The following is a 26,165-nucleotide window of genomic DNA, read 5'->3' on the forward strand; positions in this document are numbered from 1 at the left end:
TCCTGTTATTACAAGAAAAAATAAAATATTTCAACATCACAAGAAACATGGGGAAAAATACATATCAGAGAGACACTGATAAGATCCTCCATCTTTTAAGATCCTTCTCTTGAGATAGAGTGAAAAACCAAGCAACCTTACCACTTATAAGTTTTCTTCTGTCTGAGAAAATGCCAATGTTTTGGGCTAAGGTCTGTGCCAGGGTAACTGCCATTAAGTCTGGCTTTCCAAACTGAAAGAAACAAGCAAAGTAGGAGGAGTAATCAGTTACGTACAAGTATCTCAGATACAAGTGAAGCTTTTCTCATTCCAAGGCAATAAAAGACAGAATCAGATGTGCTAAGAGTTCTTAATTCAGAGCAGCTAGCCAATGGAAAGTAAGGAAAACTAAATGCTGACTTATGGACAAATTAAATAAGAGAAAGTCTGTTTCTTTCTTGCCATTGTGACTGCAAGTATGAATGTTGGGATATTGAAGAATCTGATGAAAACTATATTTGAATCCATATTTGACTTTATTCACTCAACACTCTTCACTAAGCTGCACTAAAAGTGCATGAGGAAAGAAGCAGCAAGATATTTTGAGGAACATGTCTGCTCTGATAAATTCTGTGCAGATACGTTTCCACCTCTTTTTGCTCATACCAGTATCCCCACCTACCTCATTCACACCTCCGCCTTTAAGCAAGGAACAGATTCCACCAGTGTGGGCTACACCACTTCGACTGCTCTGAAATCGACTCCCCCTTTGACAAAAAGGAAAAGAAAAGAAAGTTTACCCTGCCCAGTCCATGAGTTTTGCACCTATCCATCCCAGTGTTTACCATTCTGATTTCCAAAAGAGAAAGTGTCATTTGCAAATATGCTGGTTGCCACCACTATGCTGCAAACTATGCAAAAACAAAATGGGAAAAACAGATAAACACTCACAAACCTCATATGGCAAATTATCTCCAGGAAAGTTACACCATCTTCCGTCCTCCTTCTCAGACTACCTAATATAAGAGGAGGAATATTTTGCCAAATCCCCTGACTCTCACTAGCCTTTTGTTCACTGATGTACTACTGCAGCAAGCGACTTCTGCTGGCACATGCTACAGACAGAGCGCAGGATTGGCCACCGCGCTGCCAACGCATGGGGGACTAGTAAAAAGACGCGTGTCTAATTGGGCAGTGCTGATGTAGTAAAACTCAAATGGAGATGCATTAGTAGCTTCCCGATGCAGAGGTGGGTTAAAAGTCCCTAGAATTGCAGCCGATCTCATCCAAGGGACACTCTGAGCCTAAATCCAATCATCTCTTTAGTGCTGACCATATCACCATGAATGACTGCCAGTTACTAGAGACAGAATATACTCTGCTCCCCTTCAGAGTACTGATCCATCTGAGCTGTGGCAAGTTGATTCTTTCAAAGAAAAACAGAAAAACATAAAAAAAAACAATACAGTGGGCTAACTGCACTGAAAGTGTAAGTTCATTTGTAACCACTGTATCAGCACACCAACCAACCTCACCTCCCAAGTTAGCTGTGTCTCACTCACAGACACAATTTCAGAGACTGATATTTCTAAATAATCTACAAATGCAGTACCTCAAACACTACTGGTGGTACTGTTATGGATAGCACTGGAATTAGCAACACAGTGGTATCCAGAGTCCCAGTCCCAGGGCAAATAGGGCCATCTTTGTCCCAGCCAATCCACAAACATTCATAAGAACAAGACTTTCCCCAAAGGCCTTACAATATCACCAGAGAAGACACATGAATGATGTGAGAAAACCTGATTCCCATTTTACAGATGAAGAACTGAGACATAGAGAAACCAAAATCTGCAAGCACCACTTGCAGATCTTACTAGCTCTCTTCATGGCAGAAGTCAGTGACTGTAATTAAGCATGTACAAAAATTCTGAGAGGGTGGATACTAGGGTTGGGTATCGTGGCACCCTACCAGTCATGTGAAAGTGAGCTTAAATTTATTCATATAGGCTCCTACAACAGTCAGCAGAGAGGGATAGGGACTCCAGCAGAGCAATTCATCTGGTGTGCCTCATGTGGATCAAAAATCTCAGCCATGAATCCCTTCCCTATTTTTGTAGATATATTTTATTACATCAATCTTATTTCTAAAACAATTAAGATATTTAGAGATAATAACATTCTTGCCAGCTTATTCTTCCTATAGCATGTTTTTCTGGAGAACAAACTGTTTCAAGGAATGGAAACACTTAAGGAATCCTGCAGCATGCAGGTCATTCAACAAAGTAAAGCAGATCATAGTGCTTTTTAAGCAGGAAACCTCATTGGTTTCAAAACCAATGTTCTGCTTTTACAGGGCTGTCCATGCTCTACTGCCGAAGAAGCCAGCCTTTGAGGTGGAACCATGCATCACCTTCCATGTAGCTGCACTTGCAGAGTAGGTAACTGCACAGAATAACCAGGGATTACAGCGCATGCAGTTTGGGCTTAGTACGTTAAAAACTCAAAATTTGAGAGTCAAATCTCTAGTTGCACTGACAGGCAGTTTGTGCATTAACTTTTTCCCACCTCCCCATCATAAACATTATCTTCTGAATTATTGTGGATTACACATAGAACAGAAAGGAGATGCACCAGTCACTTGTGATAAGCAACCCCCAAGGAAAGAAAAAACCCCAGTAATAAAACGTCACACAAGGTTACGTACGAAAAAAGGTGAACTGCGTCACTTTTCTCTCTGATAAAATCCCTCCTATATTTCATAAACTCACGTAGGGTCACCAAGGGGTTTTCAGATATGGTGAACTTGTTATCAGTAGCCCAGGTTTCCATGGCAACCAATACTATCCTGGTGTTAAGTTGTTCTTTATATATCTAGTACATTAACAGAATGAACAAATATATTATGTCAAATAGAATAAAGGTGAGTTTTACCCCTTTTTGTAATAGCTTGCATTTTTACATAACTAAATATTTAGCTTGTTCTAGCACACTTCTCCCAGGTGATTTTATCTCCCTTAAAACCAACAAACAAACATGAAAACAAAGTACAATCTAGATTTTAGATTCTTCAATCAGCTCTCTCAGCCTGCAAAAAGATGCCCTGCAGGTTCTACATAGGTATAGGCCCACAGAAGGGAGATGAGATTTTTGAAATATTACTACACAACCGTTCCAAATAGTTCAAAGATTTTGAATTAATGGGTCTTTTCTAATATCCAGCTCACCCCAGCGACACACAAGGGCTCTCTTATACCAAATAGTGATCTATAAACCCACAATTTTCATGGTTATACGCCTCTACAGGTGTATCTAACCTCATGCTGACTGAACCATCAGGGCCACCCCGATGGGGTTCATTCTTTCAATGCTGGGGGTTAATACTCCACACCAAATATTTTCCAGAGTAGGAACTGCATTTTTCTTTTTCTAGTAATACTTTTCTGGGGTGAGGTGTAAAAGCCAGTAGCTCATCCCATCTAGCGTCATAAATATAATCCACATAATCCACCAGAATGTCCCTATTGTAACTCATTTATTCAAATGCACTTTCTCTGAAGAAATTTCAGTGCTTTCCAATGTCAGATTGTCTTTTGGGTTTCAGGTTGTCAACACAGGGACCTTGTGTTAAAAATTGTCGTATCTAAAGTGCTCTTTAAAACTCAGACTCAAGGGATTGATCCAGCAGGATACTTAAATGTCTGAAGCCACAAAAAAATCTCTAAGGCTTTATGTTAGACAAAGGCTTTATATGTGGCTGACTGTGGTTCTTGATGAAAATCTGTGATCTTCGCATACGTTATTATTAGGTATACCATGAACTGACAACTCCTGCATCTATTGGCAGGAGAATCATATGACTCATCTCACACAAAAAAACCCACCCATTTAGTTGAGTGATACTTACTAAATCTGCCATGTTCACGACCGATTTAGCATAGCTGTTTGTATGGCCGACTGACAAGCGGTGCTTTTTACACTGCAAAACAAACACAGACAAGTTACATATACAGACCAGCAAAATAAGCTCCATTTCCAAAAAAGCACAGAGTTGAAACCCACTACATCAACAGTAAAACCCCTGTGCAAGGCTTGGTCTCCTGTGATGAGTGTAACGTTAATAAGCAATAATAGAAAATTGCTCAGAAATGCACATTGCTGATATAATTTACAACAGCTGTTGTGAGGATCTATTAAGGAAAGTACTCCAAGATCTTTACTGAAAAATGCTATAGGAACAGGAACACATTGTTACCCTCTTTGTCACCTTTATTATTGGCAATTTTAATGTTAATTCCAAATACCAATACAGAAATTAGCAACACAACTTCTATAGTTGAGACTCCTTTAGAGCTGTCACCCTCAGATTGACTGCATTTTATTTTATTCTACCAGACTTTCTATTTTCCTTCAGTTCTCTCTCTTAAGCTGTCTTCTGGATTTCTTCATATACAATTTCACATTCCCATAATGCCACAGTAACTGGTTCAAATCACTTTAGCAATCAGACTGCAATGGCACCTTTAGTGAAATCTGTAATGCACTGCTCTAAAGATGACACTGAAGATGGCTGTCCAGCTACTCCTATATGCAGAAAAAAACACTTCTAAATGAGCACTATGGGTATGAAAGTCACAAGTATCTTAGAAAAATTTAGGATGAAAGGGCTAAGATTTTCAGAAATGTTTAACCATCTTGTGCCCCTTGCCTCCAAAACCAAGCATCTTGTGATACTTGATTTTGGAGTGCAAGTTGTCCATATTTTCTGGAAGTTAGGATCTTTTAGTGGGCAAGAAGTGCACAGCAGCTAGGGGATAGGAAAGGCATGCTTTCAAGAAGGAATGGGAAAACCACCAAAAATTAGGAAGTCACACTTATTTAAAAAAAGGGCAGGTCTGTGAAGCTAAAAATGGCAGGATGAAATGAAAAAGCTAAAAAATAAATGGAAAGTGAAGCACAGGAACGAAGGGAAATGATTACACTACTCAAGTCTCTATTTGCAACCAAAACCTCAAACTTGAGAATGCTTAAAGATGCTGGAGGCTGACAGAATATTTTTTCAGTATACTAAAGCCTATTAGCCTATTTCAATGTTTGGGTTTTAAAAGCTTTATTCCCCAGCTGAAAGCAGTTGGACAAGCAGCTAAGAGGGCAGACAGGAGGGCACTGCACCCCTCACAGCAGTAAGTGGCCACAGGGGGCTAGCAGGACACAGCTGGCTCCACAGACCACAGGAAGAAGCATGGGGTTCATTGCTCCTTCTAGAAGCACCTGGGGATGGTGAATGGTGAAAAGAGCTCCAACTCTATGGGTTGTCAGCTCCACACTGAGTGCCCCTGGAGTGTCACATCGACTGCAGGCACAGAAAGTAATCCAAATACAGAGGCGCGCCAGCCCAGGCCTAGGGAAAGGCAGGAGCCCACAGCATACAACACTTTCTTCTCCCAGGAGGAAATTACTGGGCTTCTTCGACCACAGATGTTCACTGGCGTTTGCTTCAGAGAATAAACTCCTAAGTGGACTATTGCAGTAGCTATAATTACCCAAACTATGAAGCACTGTCCTTGGGGGTATTCAACCCAGACAGGTAAGTTCCCAAGGGGAAAGTCGTGGCTTCGGGTCTTCAGGATCAAACACAATGCCATCAATTTAGGGAATTCTGCATGCAGTATTGTCCATTTTAATCCAAGATTTTATTACTATTCTCATCAAACTGAGCTGACAGAGAAGTACACTGACCAAGGACAGTGGAACATTCCTTATACACTCCAATGTCTATTTTTGCAAATTTGGGTATTGCTTGAGAGAATTACAGAAAGGGTAAATAAAATGTATAGATATATTTTGATTTTAAAGCCATAAAGGACCATAAAATCAACCAATGTCACCAGTTGGAGGGGCACCACCAATCTCTGAACTTTATCCAGTTACCTCAAGATTCTATTGTTTGTGTTTGACACCACATCTTCCAGACATACACTGTCTGGATTTGATGACTGCAAGTGATGGAGAATTCACCATTTCCTTTGATATTCCTTTCATTAATTATGAATCATCTTCACTGACATAAATCTGTTCCTTTTCTCACTTGGATGAGCTTGTTTTTTCTTCAATACACTAATCTTTATTGTGTCTCTTTCCACTAAATTAAAGACCCTATTTATGTTCTCCCAGAGAAAGCATACAAGCCTAATAAAATCATTTTCTCTATATTGATTAGGTTGTATCAAAAAAATCTAGTCACTATTAATCTCTCCATTGCCACCAGCTGCCGCACAATTGCAGTAACTGCATTATTGATTGCTGAGTGGCTATAACTAAGGTAAGTGCTCAGGAAAGCCAGAAAGAAAATCATCAGCTTAAGTCACACTGACATTAGTTACTTTATGACAAGGCTTTAATTTATGACCCTTCTTACTAACACTCAGGCCCAGTTGCATTCTTGGTGAAATTATCTTGCCAAAATTCAGAAGCAACTTCATGGCTAATGAGAACATAATCTCTTCTCTTAAGGGCATACTGAATCTATTCTGGCCATATACTGTTCTTTATTGCAATCCTTTACAGACAATTTCATGTTAATGATAATTTTAAGATGCTGAACTGTGTCGGTCTTACCATTAGATGATCGTTTACAATCATCAACTCAATGTATTTTGTTTCCTCTTCAACTTTACGTGGAATGAGACGAATCTAGGAAGAAAGTACTACTGTAAGAGAGTCTAATAGAGTACAGAAGGAGTGTAACTGGTAACTAGAAATAGCTTCAGAAACCAAACTTCACAGGCATACATTTTTTTCTATTGTCTTAATTCTGGTCTCAGATATTGATGAAACTTCTGGTGCTTAGCTGTGTCATTTAAAAAAAGTCTGTCACATCCACTTGGACATTTATATGGTCTTAAACAAATAAGTCTTTCAATCCATCCAATACCAAATCTAGGGTTTTTTGAAGAAAGAATTCTCAGTGGGGCCTTATCTCTAAAAAATGGCTTTCATTAGTTATATTTTTTTCCCCACAGAGAAAGGGATCCCTCCTGCATTCTTTATGAAAAATATCTGTAGCGATTCTATTATTTATTTGCACACTGCTCAATTCACACAGTGAATGCACTTATCTCCTCTGTGTTATGCTTACTTTGCACTTAGAAGCATTTATGACGGTGCTTCCTCATGGTGTCCTTGTTTTCCTGGGTTTTCCAGGACAGTTATTACATCATTATGATTTAAAAATGCAGAGTAATGGCTAGTTTATAGAAAGGTAGCAAACCACTTGATTCAAAGTAAGATTCTCAAGAACGATTTCTGGCATTCCTCCAATGGCTTTCTCACTTCTCTTTTGCCTCAGAGAGGCTTGCATTAGAGATGTTAAACTCATCTTCCCTTCCCACTGCTCTCAGTATTTCATTTTTCCTTGCACTGTTCAGCCCCTCTGATCCAGCTCTTTTTTGACCTGTACCGTCATTTGAGCTCCATTCCTAAAATGCAAAGAATTTCTGCTATCTTTCCAGGGTACAGACAAACATACGCACTTAGGGGCTCCCTGACTTCAATAAACAGGGAATGAACTCTTAGTTTAGAATATTTATTTTAAATCAAAATCACATGAGATTAAGTAACTAGTTGTAACTGTTGCAACATAAAAAATATTTGTAAATGTTTCATTAATTACAAGTTTCTGATAAAACTCTATACTCAAAATGACAGAAAATTATTTTAGCTACTTTTTCATTTGCAGTTTAGCAGTGTTTAACAATTTTATAACTCTTCAGGCAGGCAACATCCAAGAGAACCCAACAATGTTTTGTCTACATTAGATACCTCTTTTTGTAATATCTGTATTAATATAGAGAGCTCAGGCCAAACCACCAGCAGCAGCAGGACTCCATCTGGACAAATCAATTCAGCAGACACAAAACAAACTTCATGGTGATATTACTTATAAACAAGCATAACTGGCACATACCTGCCTTTTACTTCTTTTGTGTCTTGGCTTTACAACAAAATTCTGTGATGTAGTATTCATTTGCCAGAACTCTAAGCAGAAAACACAGGCAAACACATTGAACATTTACAAGAATATAGCCCAACAATTAGTGACACCGATGCTGCATGACAGTAGTGTGGCATTCTTCTGCACATCAGATGCAATAACAACTCATTTTGTCAAGTTTCCAGCTAGAAAGGAGGCAACGTTACAGATGCTTCCCAGTAACAGGGTTCTTATTAAAAACTCTACTAGTGATAATCTGGGTCTGCTGAAACAGATGATCTGTGGGTGTCACGCTTCAGAAAGCACAGCAGATGTTCTACACCAAAACTCCACCAACACTGGGCATGTAGTATTATTAGCACAGTGCTTCCATGGAGTGAATCACATTTTGGGGAATTCAGCAGACATTCACAGAGCTCTCGCAATAGCTACCTAAGTTAATAAGAAGAGCATGGAAGGCAGAATTAATGCTTTAAAATGATTATATTCACAAAGTAAAATAGGTTAGAGTTGGGAGAAACCTTACGAGATTTTGGCAATGTTCGCTATCAATACAATATTCCTCCCTGCTAATCCCACTGTGTTTTTAATTTCTTAAACCTCTAAGCATAAGCACCAAGTAGTTTATTCTTTTGCCAAATCCCTTTCATCAAATCTATTACTAGCCGCTCACGGAAAAGGACATATTATAAACTAAGCAGAAGACAATACTTGCTCTCAGCCTTATGAATGTCCAAGAAGTATTTTTACATTTTTAGTTTTAGATTCATAGTCTCTGCCTCACTTTTCCCTGTAAAATAGAAATATCTTTCCTTATCTTGTATAAACATGTTTACTATTCACAAAACCCCAGGAAAATCTTTTTTTGAGAACCATAAATTGGATGTTTTCAGTTGCTTATTCTGTAGTATGTCTTTTTCTCTTGGATACTTTCCCTCCTTTGTGCTTTCTGCAGCTTTGGACATCCTTTCAATCTCCAGGAATTTAAAACTGCTTTCAGTATTCCAGAGTGATTTTACCAGTCCTGCAGAGAAGCAGACAGTACTATAGCAGCTGTGTAAATTAAGGGACTTCCAGTTCACATACCTTTGTACATAACTTTTGGTTGTGTTACAGAATCCTGAACAGTTCAGTTTCACTGGTGAGACAGGTAGGTTTCTCACAGCTCCACCTGCCACCTGCTGCACATTAACTGTGCAATTTCTGCATGAGGTTTAAACAACAGGATTAAAAACAGTGCTGATAGGAATTTGATGGGGCTGCCATATGAGCAAAACTTTAAAACACAATGTTGAATTGCCCATCTGACAAAACATTACCAGGCATAAGTGCTAATCTTAATCAAGAGTGGCTAGTTACTGACGAGACAAACCAGGAAAGCAAAGCATGACCATTGTACTGTCTCAGCTAATCTTGGGGATCACACCATCATTTTTGCATGTGAAGTTTGCAGATATCTTTTTATGGAGGGGCCTGGACAACCATAGGCCCTCTGCTTAAAAATTACTTCATGATTACACCAGTGCACTTGAGGATTTTCTTTACAAAAAGCACCTAAAATAAATGAAATCACACCCAAGTGTCCCTATGTCTTGCTCAAAGACCTGCAGTCTCTAGAGCTCGCAATGATGAGAAACTAAATCTTGAAAACTTTTTCCAAATTTGTTTTTGATTCTGCTTTACATATGTTGATTAATTTAGTTTGTGTTCCAGTGCCACACAACTGGCACTAGGTTGTGTACAAACTGCCACTCAACCTGTCATTTTTGGTTTTATATCACGGTTAACAAAACTGGTAAAAATACAAATCTGAAATCAATGAAATAATTTACAATATGTATATAGGGTCTCAGATAACTTTACCAGCAAATGTGATCGTTTTACACACCATCGGAAGTCAGTCATCTCTAGAGGGGAATGATGCAGCCATTAACATCAACACATTAACACACATTAACACAGCGCTATAATTCATAAACTGGATGAATTCACACAGGGTGCATTTCCAGCCAGGGACCCTCAGGCAGAAGAACATGACCAGCAAAATCACAGGAAATGCAGATAGTTGACAAAGCCTCGTGGAAATTTTGATGGGAATATATTACCTTGAAAAAGTATAATGAGGATTCATAGAATCATAGACTCATTTAGGTTGGAAAAGACCTTTAAGATCAAGTCCAACTGTAAATGTGGCACTGCCAAGTCCCACTAAACCATGTTCCTAAGTGTGACATCTACATGTCTGTCAAGGGACCTCAAAAGAAAAGGACATCTGCTATGCATTATTTGAAAAACAACACCTTCAGTAACATAGTGGTGTCTAAAACCATGCCAGGGCACTGTATGTCTCAGTACAGATTGTAAGAAAAAACAAGTTTACTAAATTATGAAGTCAAATGTTCTAAGCATGCCAAGTCATCCATCCAAGCTTTCCTTATTTAAAACCCTCATTACCTCCTCAGACCACTGCAAAGTACAGTACAATTAATTCTTTTCTGCAACAGCTTTTTTTTTTTTTTTTTTTTAATACAAGAATGTAAAATGTACATTGCTATCGAACCATGGTATAATGGTGTATGCTTTTGCTACGGATATCGAGTAATCCCTATTACTTGATTTTTTTTTTTTTTTCCTTTCTAACATCAATATTGAAGCTGATGACATACCCAGTCCATTCCTAACACAATGCTGAGTGTAAATCTTAGCCTACACACAGACTCTTTTAAAGATAGTAAGAAAATCTTGACATGAAGGAATATATCCTTAGGCTGGGCAAACTGATGAATCATGTAATTAAGTAATAAGGAATACTAGCACAGTGCTTGCTACTAACAATAATGACTTTGCTGTAGCACTTTAAAAAAAATATCAGTGACAATACTATTAGCAATTAATTGCAAATATTGTTTAAAGAAAACAAGAAAAAGCCAGCACTCTCCAGCCTGGCAGGGAAAAGGCAGTTCCAAGCAGACACGCTGGAGAGGCAGCATGTATGAGGAGCAAAGAAGAAGGTGGTGGGACAGGGTGTGCAGCAGACTGGGGCGTGAACAGAGCTCCTGTGGGCACAGGGAAAAGGGTGGGGAAGCAGAAGGTGGTGTGGACTGCTCTTATCCTCTGGAGCTGTGGCTACGCATGAAGGATGACTTAAAAGACAGAGATAAATTGAATAATCACAGACAAAGAAAAATGGTAGGATTCCTAATGGAATATAATCTGTTACATCTACTGAAACTTTCACCACAAACCTCAGAAACACCTTTCCAAATGGTTTTACAAAAACAAGCATGGGTATGTGGGAGAGCAGATAAAGTTTATTTCTCCATATAGGGGATCCTAAACATGAAGCGATAGAAGATTAGCAGCTTATCCCTCTTATCCATATTACCCATATTTGTCTAAGACCACTAGTACTCCATAATTAAATCTCCTTTTCAACCTTTTCTACAGTCTTGTAATTCTAATTCAATCTAATGGCAACATCTTCCATTATATCACATGCTGGGCTTTGTACAGCAAAGCCAACAACTATTTCCTTGTTATCTACAGTAAAATCAAAACTGTACAAGCATATCTGGATTTTTGTGGGGAAAAAAACCTGAAGCCCTATTCTGACAGTTTTTTGGAAAATCAAGAAGCTGTGGTGGAGGTAAAACTGGTGGATTATACTTGCAATAACAGTGGATTATACTTTTCATCATTTTAAAAACAGAAAATAATTTTATTCCAAAATCTTGAAAACGTAAAATTTTAGTATTATAAAATCTTAGAAGACAGCCGATACATTTCTACTAAGTACCAGCTCTAGCAGTCTCCTACTTTAACAACCTGAGACAGAAAACTCATTTTAAACTCAGCAGTGGTTGCATTATTTCCAACCTTTCAAATGACATATTCCTCAGAAAATGTGATAAAAGGCGCACTTTGTTGTTTGGCCTTATATTCAATAAATTGTTCTCATTTCCATCTCCACATGTACGGGGAGTAACCATGGTACATGTCTAAGGTGCACAAACATACCAAGTTTCATGATAAAAATGTCCACATCCTGCACTGCATGATCCTTTTGTGCTGCCCCTCCAATCCACACGCCTCCTCCACTTCACCTGGGCAATCTTTTGTGGAGGACGTGAGGCACCAAGCTGCAATACTGTTTTATTTAGACTCAGAAAGATTCTTTCTTCAGAACTGAAATCAAGGTGACCCAATTGTAGCAAGTTCCCTTGTTTTTTCTCATTAGCTCTCTGAGTGATTTGCTTAAAAACCAGCAAACCTGCACACACTGTGCTCCAGGTAAGGACCCATCTATGTGCAGTACACAGCAATCTAAGATCCCAGATCCAGCTGTTACCATAGGTCAAACAGTTTCTAACAACATGACTGAACACCTGTAACTCTCCTGGAGAAATTAGTCTAGAAGTGATTTCTACCAAAATGACAGTGTCTACAAAGGACAGTTTTATTTATCTAGGATATATTTTGTAGAACAGGACAACGCATCTGTAAAACTGGCAAATCCTTGACAGAATGGGGATATGCCACAAATACTGCAATTTTTGTTTCAATTAACAAGTCAACTTCTCAGATGAAAACTAATTTTTTTAAAAACCTCTTCTCCCTCCACACACAATATAAACTGTGTTTCATCACTAAAAGCACTTGAAACCATTTCCGCCTCCAAATTAATTTGTTCTGAAATGCATGACCCACACTACAGCCAGTACTGTGAAAAATGCTGTACAGACTGGAGATGAAAGTCACTGAACAGCAACAATATCTGGCAAGTTCTTGCCTCCCAGTCTTATGCTCGCACCATGGTACTCACCTTGTATCTTATCAATCCCTGGCAATGTGGGGTTTATTTTCATCAACTTTAGGCTACTCCAGTCCTTTCCTTTCTACAACTATAGGCATATAATGCAGTTCATAGACAATGACTTGTTAAGAAAAACATACATCACAACATGAAGGTCTGAGAGAGGTTTGATTCACTGGATTCAGGGTTTGTTTTCCAGTGCTTTCAGTGTTTCAAATTCTTTTTTTCCAGTGCTTTTTTATTTAATCAGGAAAAAGAAGAGATATACAAATTTACAAATTTATACTATCAGAAGATTATCTATCAAATACGAATAACAAATTTGGTCTTAGACTAAAACAAGTAATGAATACTGAAAAATCATACCAGGTGGCAGGTCGTCTGGAGGAAACTCAATCAACTTGGATTTGTAAACAGAGTGGAAATGGAAGTCATCCTGAAATAGTAAATAACTGCATCTATTAAACCTGGATAAACTAATCCATCTCATGAGCATTAAACAGACATTTCCAAAGGTCCTTGTTATCCAACACCAACACTAGTAAACATGCAAGTTGCAAGGCACTATACACTCCGCTTTTTCACAACTGTGATGTGATCACTAGCACCACAGTTAATCATCTTTCGCTTGAAATACCTGAGTACATCAAACGGAGTGGCTGAGCACACTTAGAGATAGGCTTAAGAGAGCTGCCCAGTGAACATCAGCATGAGTCGTAGGAGCTGCTGAACTGGAGTCAAGGTCAAACCAGTAGGAGAGGAATGTAATGAATCCAGAGTGGGAAATGCCAGAGAAGGAGACAGGGCACTCACAGGCTTCTCCTGATGGCTCCAAGGGACCCTCATCACCCTCTGATGTAGCACTGCTCTACATCCAAGTGTTACCAATTACACAAATATACACATACCACTGCCTGATTTTTGGAGATCTACTTCTGTCTGTGATGATGGGGATGCACATATGAGGTAAATGAGTTGGGAATGACAGGATGACGCTTTGGTCCCAAAGCCTAACCTGTTGTACCATGAATGTCTGTATTCAGCAAACAACACAGCAGGACTACTGTGAGTTCTACTTACCTCTGAAGTGTAGTTTTCATCTGGTTCAATAAGGTAAGTATGATTTCCATCATAAAACATCCCACTGTCAAGAGCAGGAAATGTAAATATTGATTTAATAAACAAATACTAGTGTAACATGGAAGTAAGTTTCAGAAGTTCATATATTTTAAAATGTAAATATTTAGAAAAGGAAACAGTTAAAAATGGTTTCAGGAACTGAATGTAATTCTGAGTAAATCTTTTGTTTCTTCACTTCAGAAGGAAAGATATTCTCTCCTGTGGTGATATAGACTCTTGTTTCTTCCCCAAAGCTCCTCTACCACAAACATAAAGACAACAAAAATTGGCTAATTTAGCCAACAAAATCCAGTTCAGAGCCCCCACTCCCATGTAAGAGAGGTCTACCTGAAACAGATAAATAAGGGACCTGTCTTTAGGAACATGTGTATTTGTAACATGCCTACAGCTTTCCCCCAAATAAAAATATTATTGAATTAAATTGATCCTTAAGTTTTAAATGTTTTTGATTAACTCTTTCCTCAGTATTTTCATACAGTACCAAGTACAAAGAGCATAATGGGCTGTTTTGGACATAGAGGGCTGTTTGGGGCATTTCAGCAATAATAATTATATGACAAATGTCTCTTTTTAAAAAAAAATGAGTTAAAGTTTGTATTTCTAGGAAACATGAATGGCTGTATGCATTATCATATGAATACAGACATTATATGATGTTCATGATAAGGAGATGGGAAACTCCATCAGACAGGCTTCCAATAGGTTGTGGTGAAAAGAGACACAGAGGACCAAGCCTCCTCCCATATCCATGGTTCTGGCAAAGTACTCATGGTCTCTTTCTTAATGGCATAAAATCTTCTCAACCACAGAAATGTGAAGGTCATTCATGATAGGCACACTGCTATGTATCTCAGAAAACCTGTCACTTTGCTTGCCCACACACAATCACCAATTTTCCATATTATTATAAATTCCACAGTTCAACTCTAAACAAAGAACAAACTGAACCATTAAGGCTCTTTAAATGGATGGAGATAGACTGTAACAACACCACCAAATGCTTGAATTATCACTCGAATGTACAGCAAAGGTGACATCCATTTTGCAACGATGTTTTCTATTAAGAGTTACCTTAAGTTTACTTAGGTAAAGAGTGTACTGAGGTTAGCCTTTAACATAACACAAGATGTAGAAGTGTGGTTGAATTGCACCTTAAAAGAAAGTATTGATACAGACATTACTCTCTAAGAGCATAAAACCAAAGGGCATTTCTTATATCATCACCATTCTGATCTTCAACCAAATCAGTTGTTTGTTTGTTTGGGTTTTTTTAAATAATTTTTCCTTTATTGCAGTGGCATACACGCATGGTTGGGATTAGGCTGTATCAGCACGTCCCTTTCAAAGCACCACTACTAAGGGCTTTAAACGTGGCCATAAATACGAGCTCTAAGTTCAAACTTGGCACACAGTACACAACAGCAGCATGAAAGCGAGAGTATTTATTTAGATTACTCTTTAGCAAATGTTTAGGGATCAAAAAAACCTCCATCAGAATTATAAACAACAAAATCCGATACTTTTTTTTTAAAAAATGCAGCTTTTTATTTTTTAAATTGATTTTGGTTCTGCACTGGACCAGATGCAGTCAGTAAAATACTGTCATTCTTTTTCTGACTATTAAGAAATATAAGCTTGTAAAGCATTACAGCTATTGATGAGCATACTTTTCTTACTATTATTCATTTACAGGGCTAACCATGTAGCATTCACAGAGTAGCTTGGGTTACTGACTGTATAGCACCTAGTGTGATCATGAGTGTATCTACAATTTAAAGCTGTTTCACCTTTCAAATTACCTGTGCCTATTCTTTAGAAATAAACACTGCCTATGCAGCATAAGATAAATATTCTAGCACCGGCTGAAGCTTCTTTGCCTGGGAATAAGATGAGGTTTGAAAACATCCTGCGGCTCTCAATCAGGCAAAACTTCCTTCCCTCTAATTGCAACTTCACTTAAAGCACAGTCTGCAAGATGAAGCACTATCAGCAAACAGCTTCTCGTGCCACTGTTGCACTCAGCAGCACTGCCCTCTGATCAAGGCACTCAACAGTGACCAGAGTAATAGTCACGGCTGACCTACAGCTCTGATTGCCCACTCAAAGCGTTCATGGCTCTTTTCCAACCGACTTCAATAGTCTAGTGCTCTGTGAACAAATTACACGCTCACAGATGTGTTAGAGAGAAAGCAATAGCAAAACACTATTTCCAAAACCTGAATTTTGATTATGTATATTCTTCAAACAAACAAATTTGTAGTCGTTCAAGTCTAATTTGCAGTAATAACAGCAGTTTTTATATTCACCACCAGTGGGCAGCAAAATCATAGACGAACCTGGTGTCTAAACCCACCGACTGCGAGTCGTGCCTGACTACAGCTTGTTAATATCCCAGCAACCAGTGTATTTTGCATTCAGGGGTTTTTGTGTTAACTCATAGGAAACTGTGGTTACTGCATATCCCACAGAAAACAACAAAAAAAATCCAAACAAAATGGGTCGCTTGGAGGTAAAGTTCAAGAGATATATTTTTCATTAGCAACGTCCGTAAGAATAGAAGAAATTAAGAATTTTAAGCACTGTGTCAGCCAGTCATCTGATTAATGTAACTAATACAAGGAAGACCACAAGATAGACATTACCAACACAACAACTCATAATTTATGATTTAAAAAACACAACATTTTCTCACATGTATGAAAAATTCAGCTGTTAGTGGCCAAGATCTAGGGATACTAATAAGTAAAAGAGAAGATCAGCATGAACTTTGGAAATATGAAGCTTATTACTCTATTAAAGGCACCTGTTCTTATGCATTTCCTAAAATTCATGAAAGCAAAGCTCCTGCCCTACAGACCTTATTAGAAGATAACTTTCCCCAGCTCCCCTTATTCCGGCAAGCCACTTCAAACTGTGGTTGGAGCTAAGGAGCTCTGGTTGCTAGTCTGAATTTCTAGTAATTACTTAGCATTTAAAATCAACTGTGGAGGAGCTAGTTGTAACGATGGAAATGCAGCATTAAAGAATGTGAGTTTAACACAGCTCAGGAAAACATGACTGGATATTGAAATTACCAGCCTGCCATAGTAAGCTTCATATTGCGTCTTGTGTGAAGGATAACTCAGCTGAAACTTTATTGTATCACAAAAAAGGAACAAGAAAAAAAAAAAAAAGGTACTTCTCATGGGAGAGCTGAATACAGGGAAAAAAATGCATCTTTCATCACATAACTGTGTTAGAAGGGACTAATATGAGTATCAGGCAGTTGAAGAATACAGAGCAGCAAGAGGGTCAGCCTCAAGAACAAGCCCACAAAAGGAGGGCAGGAAAGGACATTCACTGGCTCTCCTTCCTTTCTGCTTTATCCTAGGAGTTAGCAGGGGCCAAGACCTAATGGATCACTGCTAATGGAAGCCATTCAGTGGCTCAGGATGCATTAGGACGGTACTATTTTTAGGCTCACTGTCCATAACTGAAACTGGGCTCTAGTTTCTTGAGCTGCTCAACCTTGATCGTAAAAGAGATAAACACAGCTGTGAATCAGAAAAGTGCAAGGATGACAAGTCTTCTGCATGTACTCTCACCCTTCCTAACAAAGAATATACAAATATAAAAGAAAGACACTACTTAAATATGTGTACTTATATGGTTGATACCAAAACTACAGAATAGTCGAGATAGACAATAAACTGAATAAGATTTCTTCAAATAAGTCCTGCTTCTGCAGAAAAATACAAAGCTTAGGTAATCTCCACACAGGCTCACTTGCTATCCTGACTCTTCAAGCTGATCTTAGTATCAAGAGCACTGAGATCCTGTAATTCCCAGATTCCAGCAGACACTGAAGTTACCTGGTTGCTCTGAAAACCTGACTAGCATCTTTCAATAGTGCCGAAGGTAGACAGGTCCAACAGCTGTACAATCAACACACAGCTCCATGTAACATTCAGATGACAGACACTTTAATTATATTATCACTAATATTATGTGCTTTAAAAAAATTATTTTGAATTTTATATCCTTTCTTCCAGATTTTCCAAGATTTTACTATATTAAAGTATTATCCCATGCACACAGCTTAAGGCCACCAATTCTGTGAAGGAAAATGGATAGGACTCTACTCTGACACTTTCCTTTGTAATGAGTAGTAAAGAAAATTAAATACTTCATTGTAGCAACAAGAAAAGAACACAATTTCCAAATGGTTCACGTCAATACTGAAAGTGGGTTTTATCCTTGTAGAATAAAATGTTTTCAGCTACTTTTACTCTTCTATCTCTGTAATAAATGACCTTAAAACAATGCCTGGCCACTGTCAAATATCCTCAGTTTAAAGGGAAAAAAAAAAAAAGGCATGAAGCTTGCATGCTTTGTCAGTGAATTTTGAAAACAAACAAGGGTTTTGCAAGGTTCAAATTAAACCTATTTCTTCTAAAGTACTTAATAATGGTGACAAACTAGTAGGAAAATAAATAGCATTTCTTTCACTATAAACAGCTTTATTTTGTTTAAAAGACTAATAAGAGAAGGCCAGTAAAAACAAAACAGCAGACTTACTGTAATCCATGGCATGTTGACAAGGCAACAAATGATACAGGATTTCCTCGAATTTCTCCCTGATAATAGCAATGTTCTCCTCCCTGAAATTGGAAATTTGAGACTGTAAATCCACAAGACATCCCACAGTATCACATTCCATCCTGTTAAATACTGCTTTTTCATAAATATCTTGCCAACCAACTGACATGGCACCAAGAATTTACTATCACTCACAAGGGTGTTCATCCCATTTCATTTTAGCCATGGTTTGGTACCTAGACAAACATCACCATGTCAACTCTCTGTACCAAATGAAGATATTTTTCAGTGTGAAATCCCTGCCATCCTGAGACAGATTTCAGAGAGAAATGACTTCCAGAAGTGTTCCATCTTTCTTCATTGACTAGGAAAAGAATTGGAAATAAGGGGCTTACACTCAACACCTGGTCTGCACATGGCTACATCAGACAAGATGAACTCTGCTCTGAGGGTAAGGCAATTTCCTACTTCTGGGGAGAAAGGTATACTTATGAAATAATAATACTTGATTAAAAAAGAGAGCGAATCAGAAGTGCTCATTAGTGCTCCAAAACTAGTGAAAACTAAGTATAACCAGGAAGCAAAGGAATGCAACAAAAATTAATATTTGCCTCTTCTCTTTTGCAAATAAATATACACCTTTCAAATCAAATCCAGCAGACCTTACTCAAAAAATTGCCCCCTTAGTTTCACAGAAGTCAGACCAATAGAAAAGTAAGCCCTACTGCACATGCACTGAATGTATTCAGTACTGCAGTGTCAATATTTGTATGCAAAATTAGAAAAGCAATTCAAACATCCCTTAAATTCTCACTGCCACTCCACCCTGCCGAGGAACCTACCTATTAGTGTCTTGCCAAATTCAGCTATGTCATATTACTGTACTACAGTTGGTTAAAGGACTGTGAAGAAGATTTTCAGAAGATGTCAACATTTTACAATTTCTGTTCCCTACCTGAAAATGTATGAATAAATCTATCTAGCCTAATGTACCCAGGCATGTGAATATTTATGTCCATTTACTGCAGGGAGGGAAAGGCATGACAATTACTGCTTTTTCAGAAGCTGGCAGTTACTTGCATGATGCATAGCACAGTCATTTTAGACATCTGACATGAATGCTGTCGGATTTTATTTTTCAAATACCAAAAAAAAGTCAAGATCGGGCAAAGGCAAAAAAACCACACAGAATATGTTTGCAGTTTTGGGTTTTGATCAGGAAATCCTGTTCTGTTTTCTACAAGGCATGCAAACTATTTTTGAAAGTAACTACAAGTGTGGGTGCCCCTGTTTTGAGGTGCTCTCCTTAAGACAGTATAGGAGCCTGTTTGTCAGAGCATGGCTGTTCATAGGGAAGGAGGCCTGATCTCCACCTGGTCACTGGAAACCATTAGTTCCTCCACAAAATCTTCTGAAATGTGACACTTGATCCAACAGATGACGAGTCTGACACTGTTTGACAGGCTTGTGGCTTCACTCTCAGAGGAGAATCCCTGTGGCATATCTTCCGTTAAAAGTGTTACACTTTTTTTTTTCTTCTCAATTTCTTTCAATCTAGTTATTTCCTCTCTTCTACATACTGCTTCTTCCTTTCACTTACTGAGGTGACAGCAGCCACATCTGCTGACTACCCACCTCGGCGTCTTTTTCTCTGTGTATCTGGTACGGAGAGAGAACACCTTCACAAACTGAACTGCACAGTGATTACCATGCTACCCCCCATGGGCATCTTTCTACTAAGAAGTCTGCAGGAAAATGCCACTGGTGCCACACAGGTAACGCTTGACCAGCTGTGCTGATGTTTATCTGGCTCATGTGTGTGAGAAGCTCTGGGGCTGACCCTCCATACCAGGCTACAGCGGGGTGTCTGGTGGAAGACGTACAACCCCTCACCCTTGGACCAGTACGTCCCAGGACCATCAAGCATTTGGGACTCAGACGGAGTACAGGTGAAAAGGAGATGGTTTGAGGATCTGCTTTGCACTCAAGTGCATTTCAATCACCAACTTCCTAAATTACATGGGATTTTAGACAGCCTACATCTTTGTTTTTCCTGAAACCTTGGCTCATTTTCTCTATTTTATTCTGCTTTTTTACACCTACTTACTTCCTGTATCTTAGTTATTTTAAGCTCTCTTCAGTTGAGGTTTTCTTTCTCTCAGTCTGCAGGATGTCCCCCACTACAGGATCACAGTACTGCTTAAGGCTTTCAGGTCTTTCCAGAATATATGAATAAAAAGTAAACAAAGAGAGACTCCAGTAACCTAATAACAAAACTAACAATCAACTATACGGATAAGCTAAAACCTTACGTGTAATGAAATATTCTCTGAACAGAACTCTTGCTGCAGTATTCCTGTAAAAGATATAACTGGAATAAGCACATAAATATGGGAATAGTACTGAAAAGACTTTCAGTAGGGAGTTGTACAGGGTTCTAGCTGTGGAAGGAATTTGAAATAATTAGACAAATTTGTTTGTTGTCAGAAAATGTAGTTAATGTGTACCAGAAGTAGAATCTCAGGCTCAATTAGTTTGCAAAACCATGTCTTTGTAACCAGGAGGAACATTTTTTTCATACTAAGAATCCAAGTCTGCAGCTCAAAAGTGTGTTTTGATCTTTTTAATGAGAATCAAATAAATGCCCCATGATAGTACCTCCAAATTAATTTATTCCATAATAAATCCATGACCAAATTTTTATGCACACAAATCTAGAACAGAAAAATGTAAGAAAAACAACTCTAAATTCTTGCCTAGGAAAAAACACAACTCAGACACATAAATCCTATTCTATTTAATCAAACCAATTCAACTCATTGATCTACTGAAGTTCACAGTAGTTCTGATGGAGACAGAAATAAAACTCTGATCTCAGACTCAGGGACCAATTCTCACCACTACAAAACATTTATTTCTATATGCTAACATCTGGCGGATATATTTTACATATTCATTTCTGTTCCTATCAATATAATGTAAGTCACCTTGAACCAGTTAATAAAATTTAAGGGGTTTAAATGAAAATAGCTCTTTTCAAGTACTTGATGCACTAGTGATGTGTTGTGTTTTTTTTTCTGAAGAGAACTCTTCAATATAAGAAATCCTGCTGTCAGGATACACCTAAATAAAGTTCTGAGGATAGTTAAAACCTCAAGAAGGAAATAAGAGGTGATGCAGTGAAACCAGAAGGCACTAGCACTGGATGGCTCTGGTAAGAGTGATTGCCTAGCACTTCTTAACAGTTTCTCAAGTAGATCAAACATGCCCGTAACATGTGGCACGTGGCAGGGAGGGTACAAATTGTATGTTGTACTTTTGGGAGACTCAACAGTTCACAAAACCTGTGATGAGAGAAGCACTTAAATCTACAAAGTCTGGGACTGGTTCTGTACTGAGAGTCAGGACAACTACAGGACAGTGTTTTCTTTACAGCACGTGTAATTTTGGACAAGAAGTTTACTGTTGCTGCCTTCCTATAGTGCTGAGGCTGAAATCCCACTGGTTTTGACATGTACTAAAGCTCCTTCATAGCAGGTGCTGTAATAAAATGCACTGTACTACAGGAAGAATCACAATATATGAGAGATCTAAGACCATCAAAAGACTAAACATAATCATGACATCTATCTTCTTTTACTCTGGTCTTGGAAACACTCACTGAAGGACTGGAGCTGTCTCTTCTCTATTGGTATCTGTGGCAGTGAGACAGGAGCCGAAAAAAAGAAAATCTTCATTTTTCTCCTAAAAATATTCTGATCCTATATGAAAATTAACTTTTCCCCCAAGAGATGAAATTAGCATTGTTACCAACAACAGTTCAGTCCAGAGCATCAAGGGTGTTTTGTGAAGAGCTATTGGCTTCCTGCAGCTATTAGAGTCCCTCTATGCTCTCTCAAAAGCAGGCAGTAATTGCCCATCTCAGCAAATCAAACCTCCACACTGGCCCTTGTCAGCTACTGGGGAATGGTTTAATATAAAGATGAAGAGGAAATGCTCTTCTAACATGCCAGTCATCAATGCAAGCAGCACATTTACCCCTTTTCTGCTCCAAGACTGAACCTGGCCAGTGTAAAGTCTGGGACAAAAGTAGGCTAAATATCATTTCCCATGAGACAAGGTCAGCCTGGTGACAATGCCTGTGACACAGGCCTGCCACACACATACACGCACACTCATGCCATATCCAAAGGCAGTCTAATGCTACAGCAGAGAGAAGCTCAACATTTCTGCCTCCACAACACGCACAGCCACTGTTCCTGCTGTGGTTAGCACAATGCAAAGCCTATTTTCTGCCAATGTCTGTAGCATGCAGTTGTCTATTTCCTCTGTTCAGTAATTTCTCCTTCCTTCATTAAACCTCTCTGCCTTATTGATGACTTACAAGAGCAATACAGAATATGCAGATGTTTAATAAGAAGACTACTGATTTGGGAAGCTAAAAATGTAACAACATCCTACCCCACCCCCCAAGAAAATAAGAATAGCCCCAGAGTCAATTAAAACGAATCATTATGGTAGTGGTCAATTTATGACATAATCTTCACCTGGATGCTTAAATTGGATAATTACATCAAAATCCAGTACTAGGGGTATCGTGCCCTGTGAACTGCTACAGCTCCTCACCAACCAGCATGCAACCCTTTTTGCCCACATCAGTCAGAGTTTCCCTTGCAGCCTGCCTGGGTAGGTACTGTGGCAAAGACACTAAAAAATGAGAAGGCTGAGACGTTAGCAATGCAAGTTGAATCTGTCCCCATTTTTATCCTCTAAGATAGTCTGTCCCTGCCCAGAGAGGCACCAGCTGCTGAAAGATGAAAAACACATTAACCGATATTCACAATGAAGGGGGAAATAAGTAAAGCAAAAGAACAGCCACAACAGTCAGTGATGGCGCAGTTCACTGTTATCTGCAGTCTCAGTGAAGAAAGCATCTGCTGACCATACACTGACAGTGTTTGTTATTCACCTCAGAGACACTATGACCTTCCCAGGGGAGGAAAATTAAGGATGCACATTCATCTGCTTTCAAATAACACCCAACATCACATCTTCGAGTAAGCAATTTTCTGCAATTAGGAGAGGTGCTGGCCATTAAAGTCATGCTACAGTCAGGCACTGATCCTGAAATTAATAACTTCTTTCTTCCAGCAGCTACATATTCCTATTTCAACACTCATAAATCCAAAGGAAAGGAGATTGCTGGTCTAGTTTAGATCCTAGTAACACAGCTCCCTGTTTCCCTGCAGCAAAAAGCTCCCAAAAGGCCTGCTAAGGACAGCGCCACCATTCTGTGAAGCGCCAGATAACGATTAGCTTCTTAAAGAGCTACCCATCTTGGGGTCACTAGTTTTAAAACTGTTTCCTTAGTAATCACTTAGATCTATTGATATATTATTGATGCTTGCACAAGTTTTGACTTGGTCATAACTAAGACTGCATGAGAAAGAGCAACAGGAGAAGAAAATGCACACCCTCTTGCTGAGCTCTACAGCAGAAAACGACTTGCTACAAATGGGTTTCTATTTGTAAACAGAAAAGTCAAAATGGAACTTTGACTTGTGTAACTGCATCAAGGGAAAACCTCTTTTAACTGACATGTGCTTCAGCAAAGGCGTGGGCTCGGCTGGTGGGGCTGTACTGTCCCGCAGCGGAGCCCTGGGCTCGGCCCTTACACAGCTCAGTAACTTCAGGGACCCTGGCATCACCTCTTTGCAGAGTAAGTTCCTGGACTTAGCTGCTGTGTACTGTGGATTCCCAAAAGCCAACTGTTTCAAAAATGGGAATGGTGCCCTCCCTTTGTAGGAGGACAGCTATCACACGTACTCGTACAACACAGAGCCAACATGCTGTAGTGACATTAGGTTATAACGCTATTTCAGATTCTGAAATCAGAAATATGGATTCCAAAATTAGAATAAAGCATCACAGCTTCTAAGGCTTCTCCACAAAATGCCCTTGTTTAAAGACTGTTGGCAGCACTCTTAAAAAACATAGACACACGTGTACGTGACAGGATCCTGCACGCAGGCGACTCGCTCCAACTGCCATTGGTGACTCATGGTAGGTGCTTTCAGCAGATGGTGTGTGCTATCAGCCCAGCTTCCTGGTTCGGAGGCCAAATGAGGCTTGTGTTTACTGCCCAGTAGCTATGAGAGAAGATGCTCCACAAACGTAGCTGCAGGGTGTGGAGGGAGAGCTCATGCCAGCGCAACGCCATCTGGTCTGGGACCTGCCTTGGCATCTGCTTGGGAAACAGCCTCTTGACTTGCCTTGTCTTAGCTTGGTGTTAGAGAAAATTATTTTAATTATCAGCTGCCGGATAAAGATGAGGCAGAGGAGAACGGGGTTGGTTACCTCTTCCTGTCTACTCTGTTGTCTTAAAGTCAGTTCTTGTAGCAGTGCCTAGTGTCTCTGAGTCATGGCATACAAGTCATTTTAATGACAGACATTCTGCCCCATTCCTGCGTTCCTGTATGTAGGAAAAAGGGAGCAAACATTTTAAGGGACTATAAAGAAATTCTTTATAATCTACTAATCTACTACATACTAATCTGTCATATCAGTTCATCAGCCTACCCTGAGTCTGAAGCCAAGTTATAAACTCATGATGTACAAGATAAACACAACACAGAAGATGAGATGTTGGCATGTACCTATATGGATACCAATCAGTCAGAAGAAGATAAAAGTTCTAAGTAAAATGGAGAAACATACTAATTAGATTTCCTTATTGGCTCATTATTTCTGAATGATAGAAACTTCCCTTTAAGTGAGAATTCACAGAGCTTGAGACTGTGTCTAGAAACATTAATCTACTGTATATAATACAGTGTCAGTTCAGTATCCATTGGGAACAAGAGATGTGTCTAGGCAAAGCTATTTACAGAAGTCAAGATCAAGTAAGTAAAGATATCAAGCTAAAGCACACTGAAGTCTTGCACGGAAGCGTTCTTTCAGAAGTACAGCAGCTTCAGTTTGCTTAGCTTAATTCCCCCTCAAAGGGATTAAGTTAAACCCAAAAAGATACATTTATTTTTTAATAAAAGCATCTACAAAGGGATTTAATGTTCTTTAATGTTATAGCAGTAGTTAATTTCTCTTAGCTCTACTCAGTCCTTGCATGGTCTGAGTTTACAGAACACTTGGTTGATGACACTCTCTGCCTATGTTATACATGTTGTACATACAACATATGCTGTATGTTGTAGCTCATGGAATATAACTCACGAGGTTCACAAAGTCTGGCAGGACTTTTCTGTAAATACAAGCACTGGACTGCTTCCCTGAAATGCACATGAAAACCACAGCAGAGAGTACTCAAAAGGTATCTCCTGATGGTGTAAAGTCACATGACTTCTCACTTCAGCAGAACCAAGACTTAATCACTGGGATCCACACCCACAATGGGATGTGTATTTTAAGCTTTTGATGGCTTCTACTTTCTGACAATTTTTTTCCCCTCCAGGACTAGCTAAAACCACTGGCTTTGGGTTTTTATGTCACAAAGAAAAGGAAGACAAAATTAAACCTGAAAGATCCTACATAAGTCAAGATCAGAGATTCATTCTAGCATAGTTTATTCAAAAACATGGCTTGGGAAGGACTCTTAATACTGAAATCTGCCACTTTTAATTTCCTCCTTGTCAGTAGCAGGATGTA

General features: G+C 38.9%; 1 protein-coding gene across 1 annotated transcript in view; it reads right to left on the bottom strand.

Moving 5' to 3' along the window:
• ADAM22 (ADAM metallopeptidase domain 22) overlaps window positions 1-26,165 on the bottom strand; it is a 79,039-nt gene that overhangs the window by 46,516 nt on the left and 6,358 nt on the right. The window contains exons 2-10 of the mRNA XM_026843586.1: window positions 18,483-18,565; window positions 13,866-13,929; window positions 13,152-13,221; window positions 7,946-8,016; window positions 6,598-6,672; window positions 3,887-3,958; window positions 2,687-2,853; window positions 662-746; window positions 142-232 (exon numbers count right to left, since the gene is read on the bottom strand). Of these exons, the coding sequence (XP_026699387.1) occupies window positions 142-232; window positions 662-746; window positions 2,687-2,853; window positions 3,887-3,958; window positions 6,598-6,672; window positions 7,946-8,016; window positions 13,152-13,221; window positions 13,866-13,925 (691 nt within the window). The 5' untranslated portion in view covers window positions 13,926-13,929; window positions 18,483-18,565. The remainder of the gene's footprint in view (window positions 1-141; window positions 233-661; window positions 747-2,686; window positions 2,854-3,886; window positions 3,959-6,597; window positions 6,673-7,945; window positions 8,017-13,151; window positions 13,222-13,865; window positions 13,930-18,482; window positions 18,566-26,165) is intronic.

The sequence above is a fragment of the Athene cunicularia genome, assembly GCF_003259725.1.
Source record: "Athene cunicularia isolate RWA chromosome 2 unlocalized genomic scaffold, athCun1 chr2_part1, whole genome shotgun sequence".
NCBI classification, from domain to species: domain Eukaryota; kingdom Metazoa; phylum Chordata; class Aves; order Strigiformes; family Strigidae; genus Athene; species Athene cunicularia.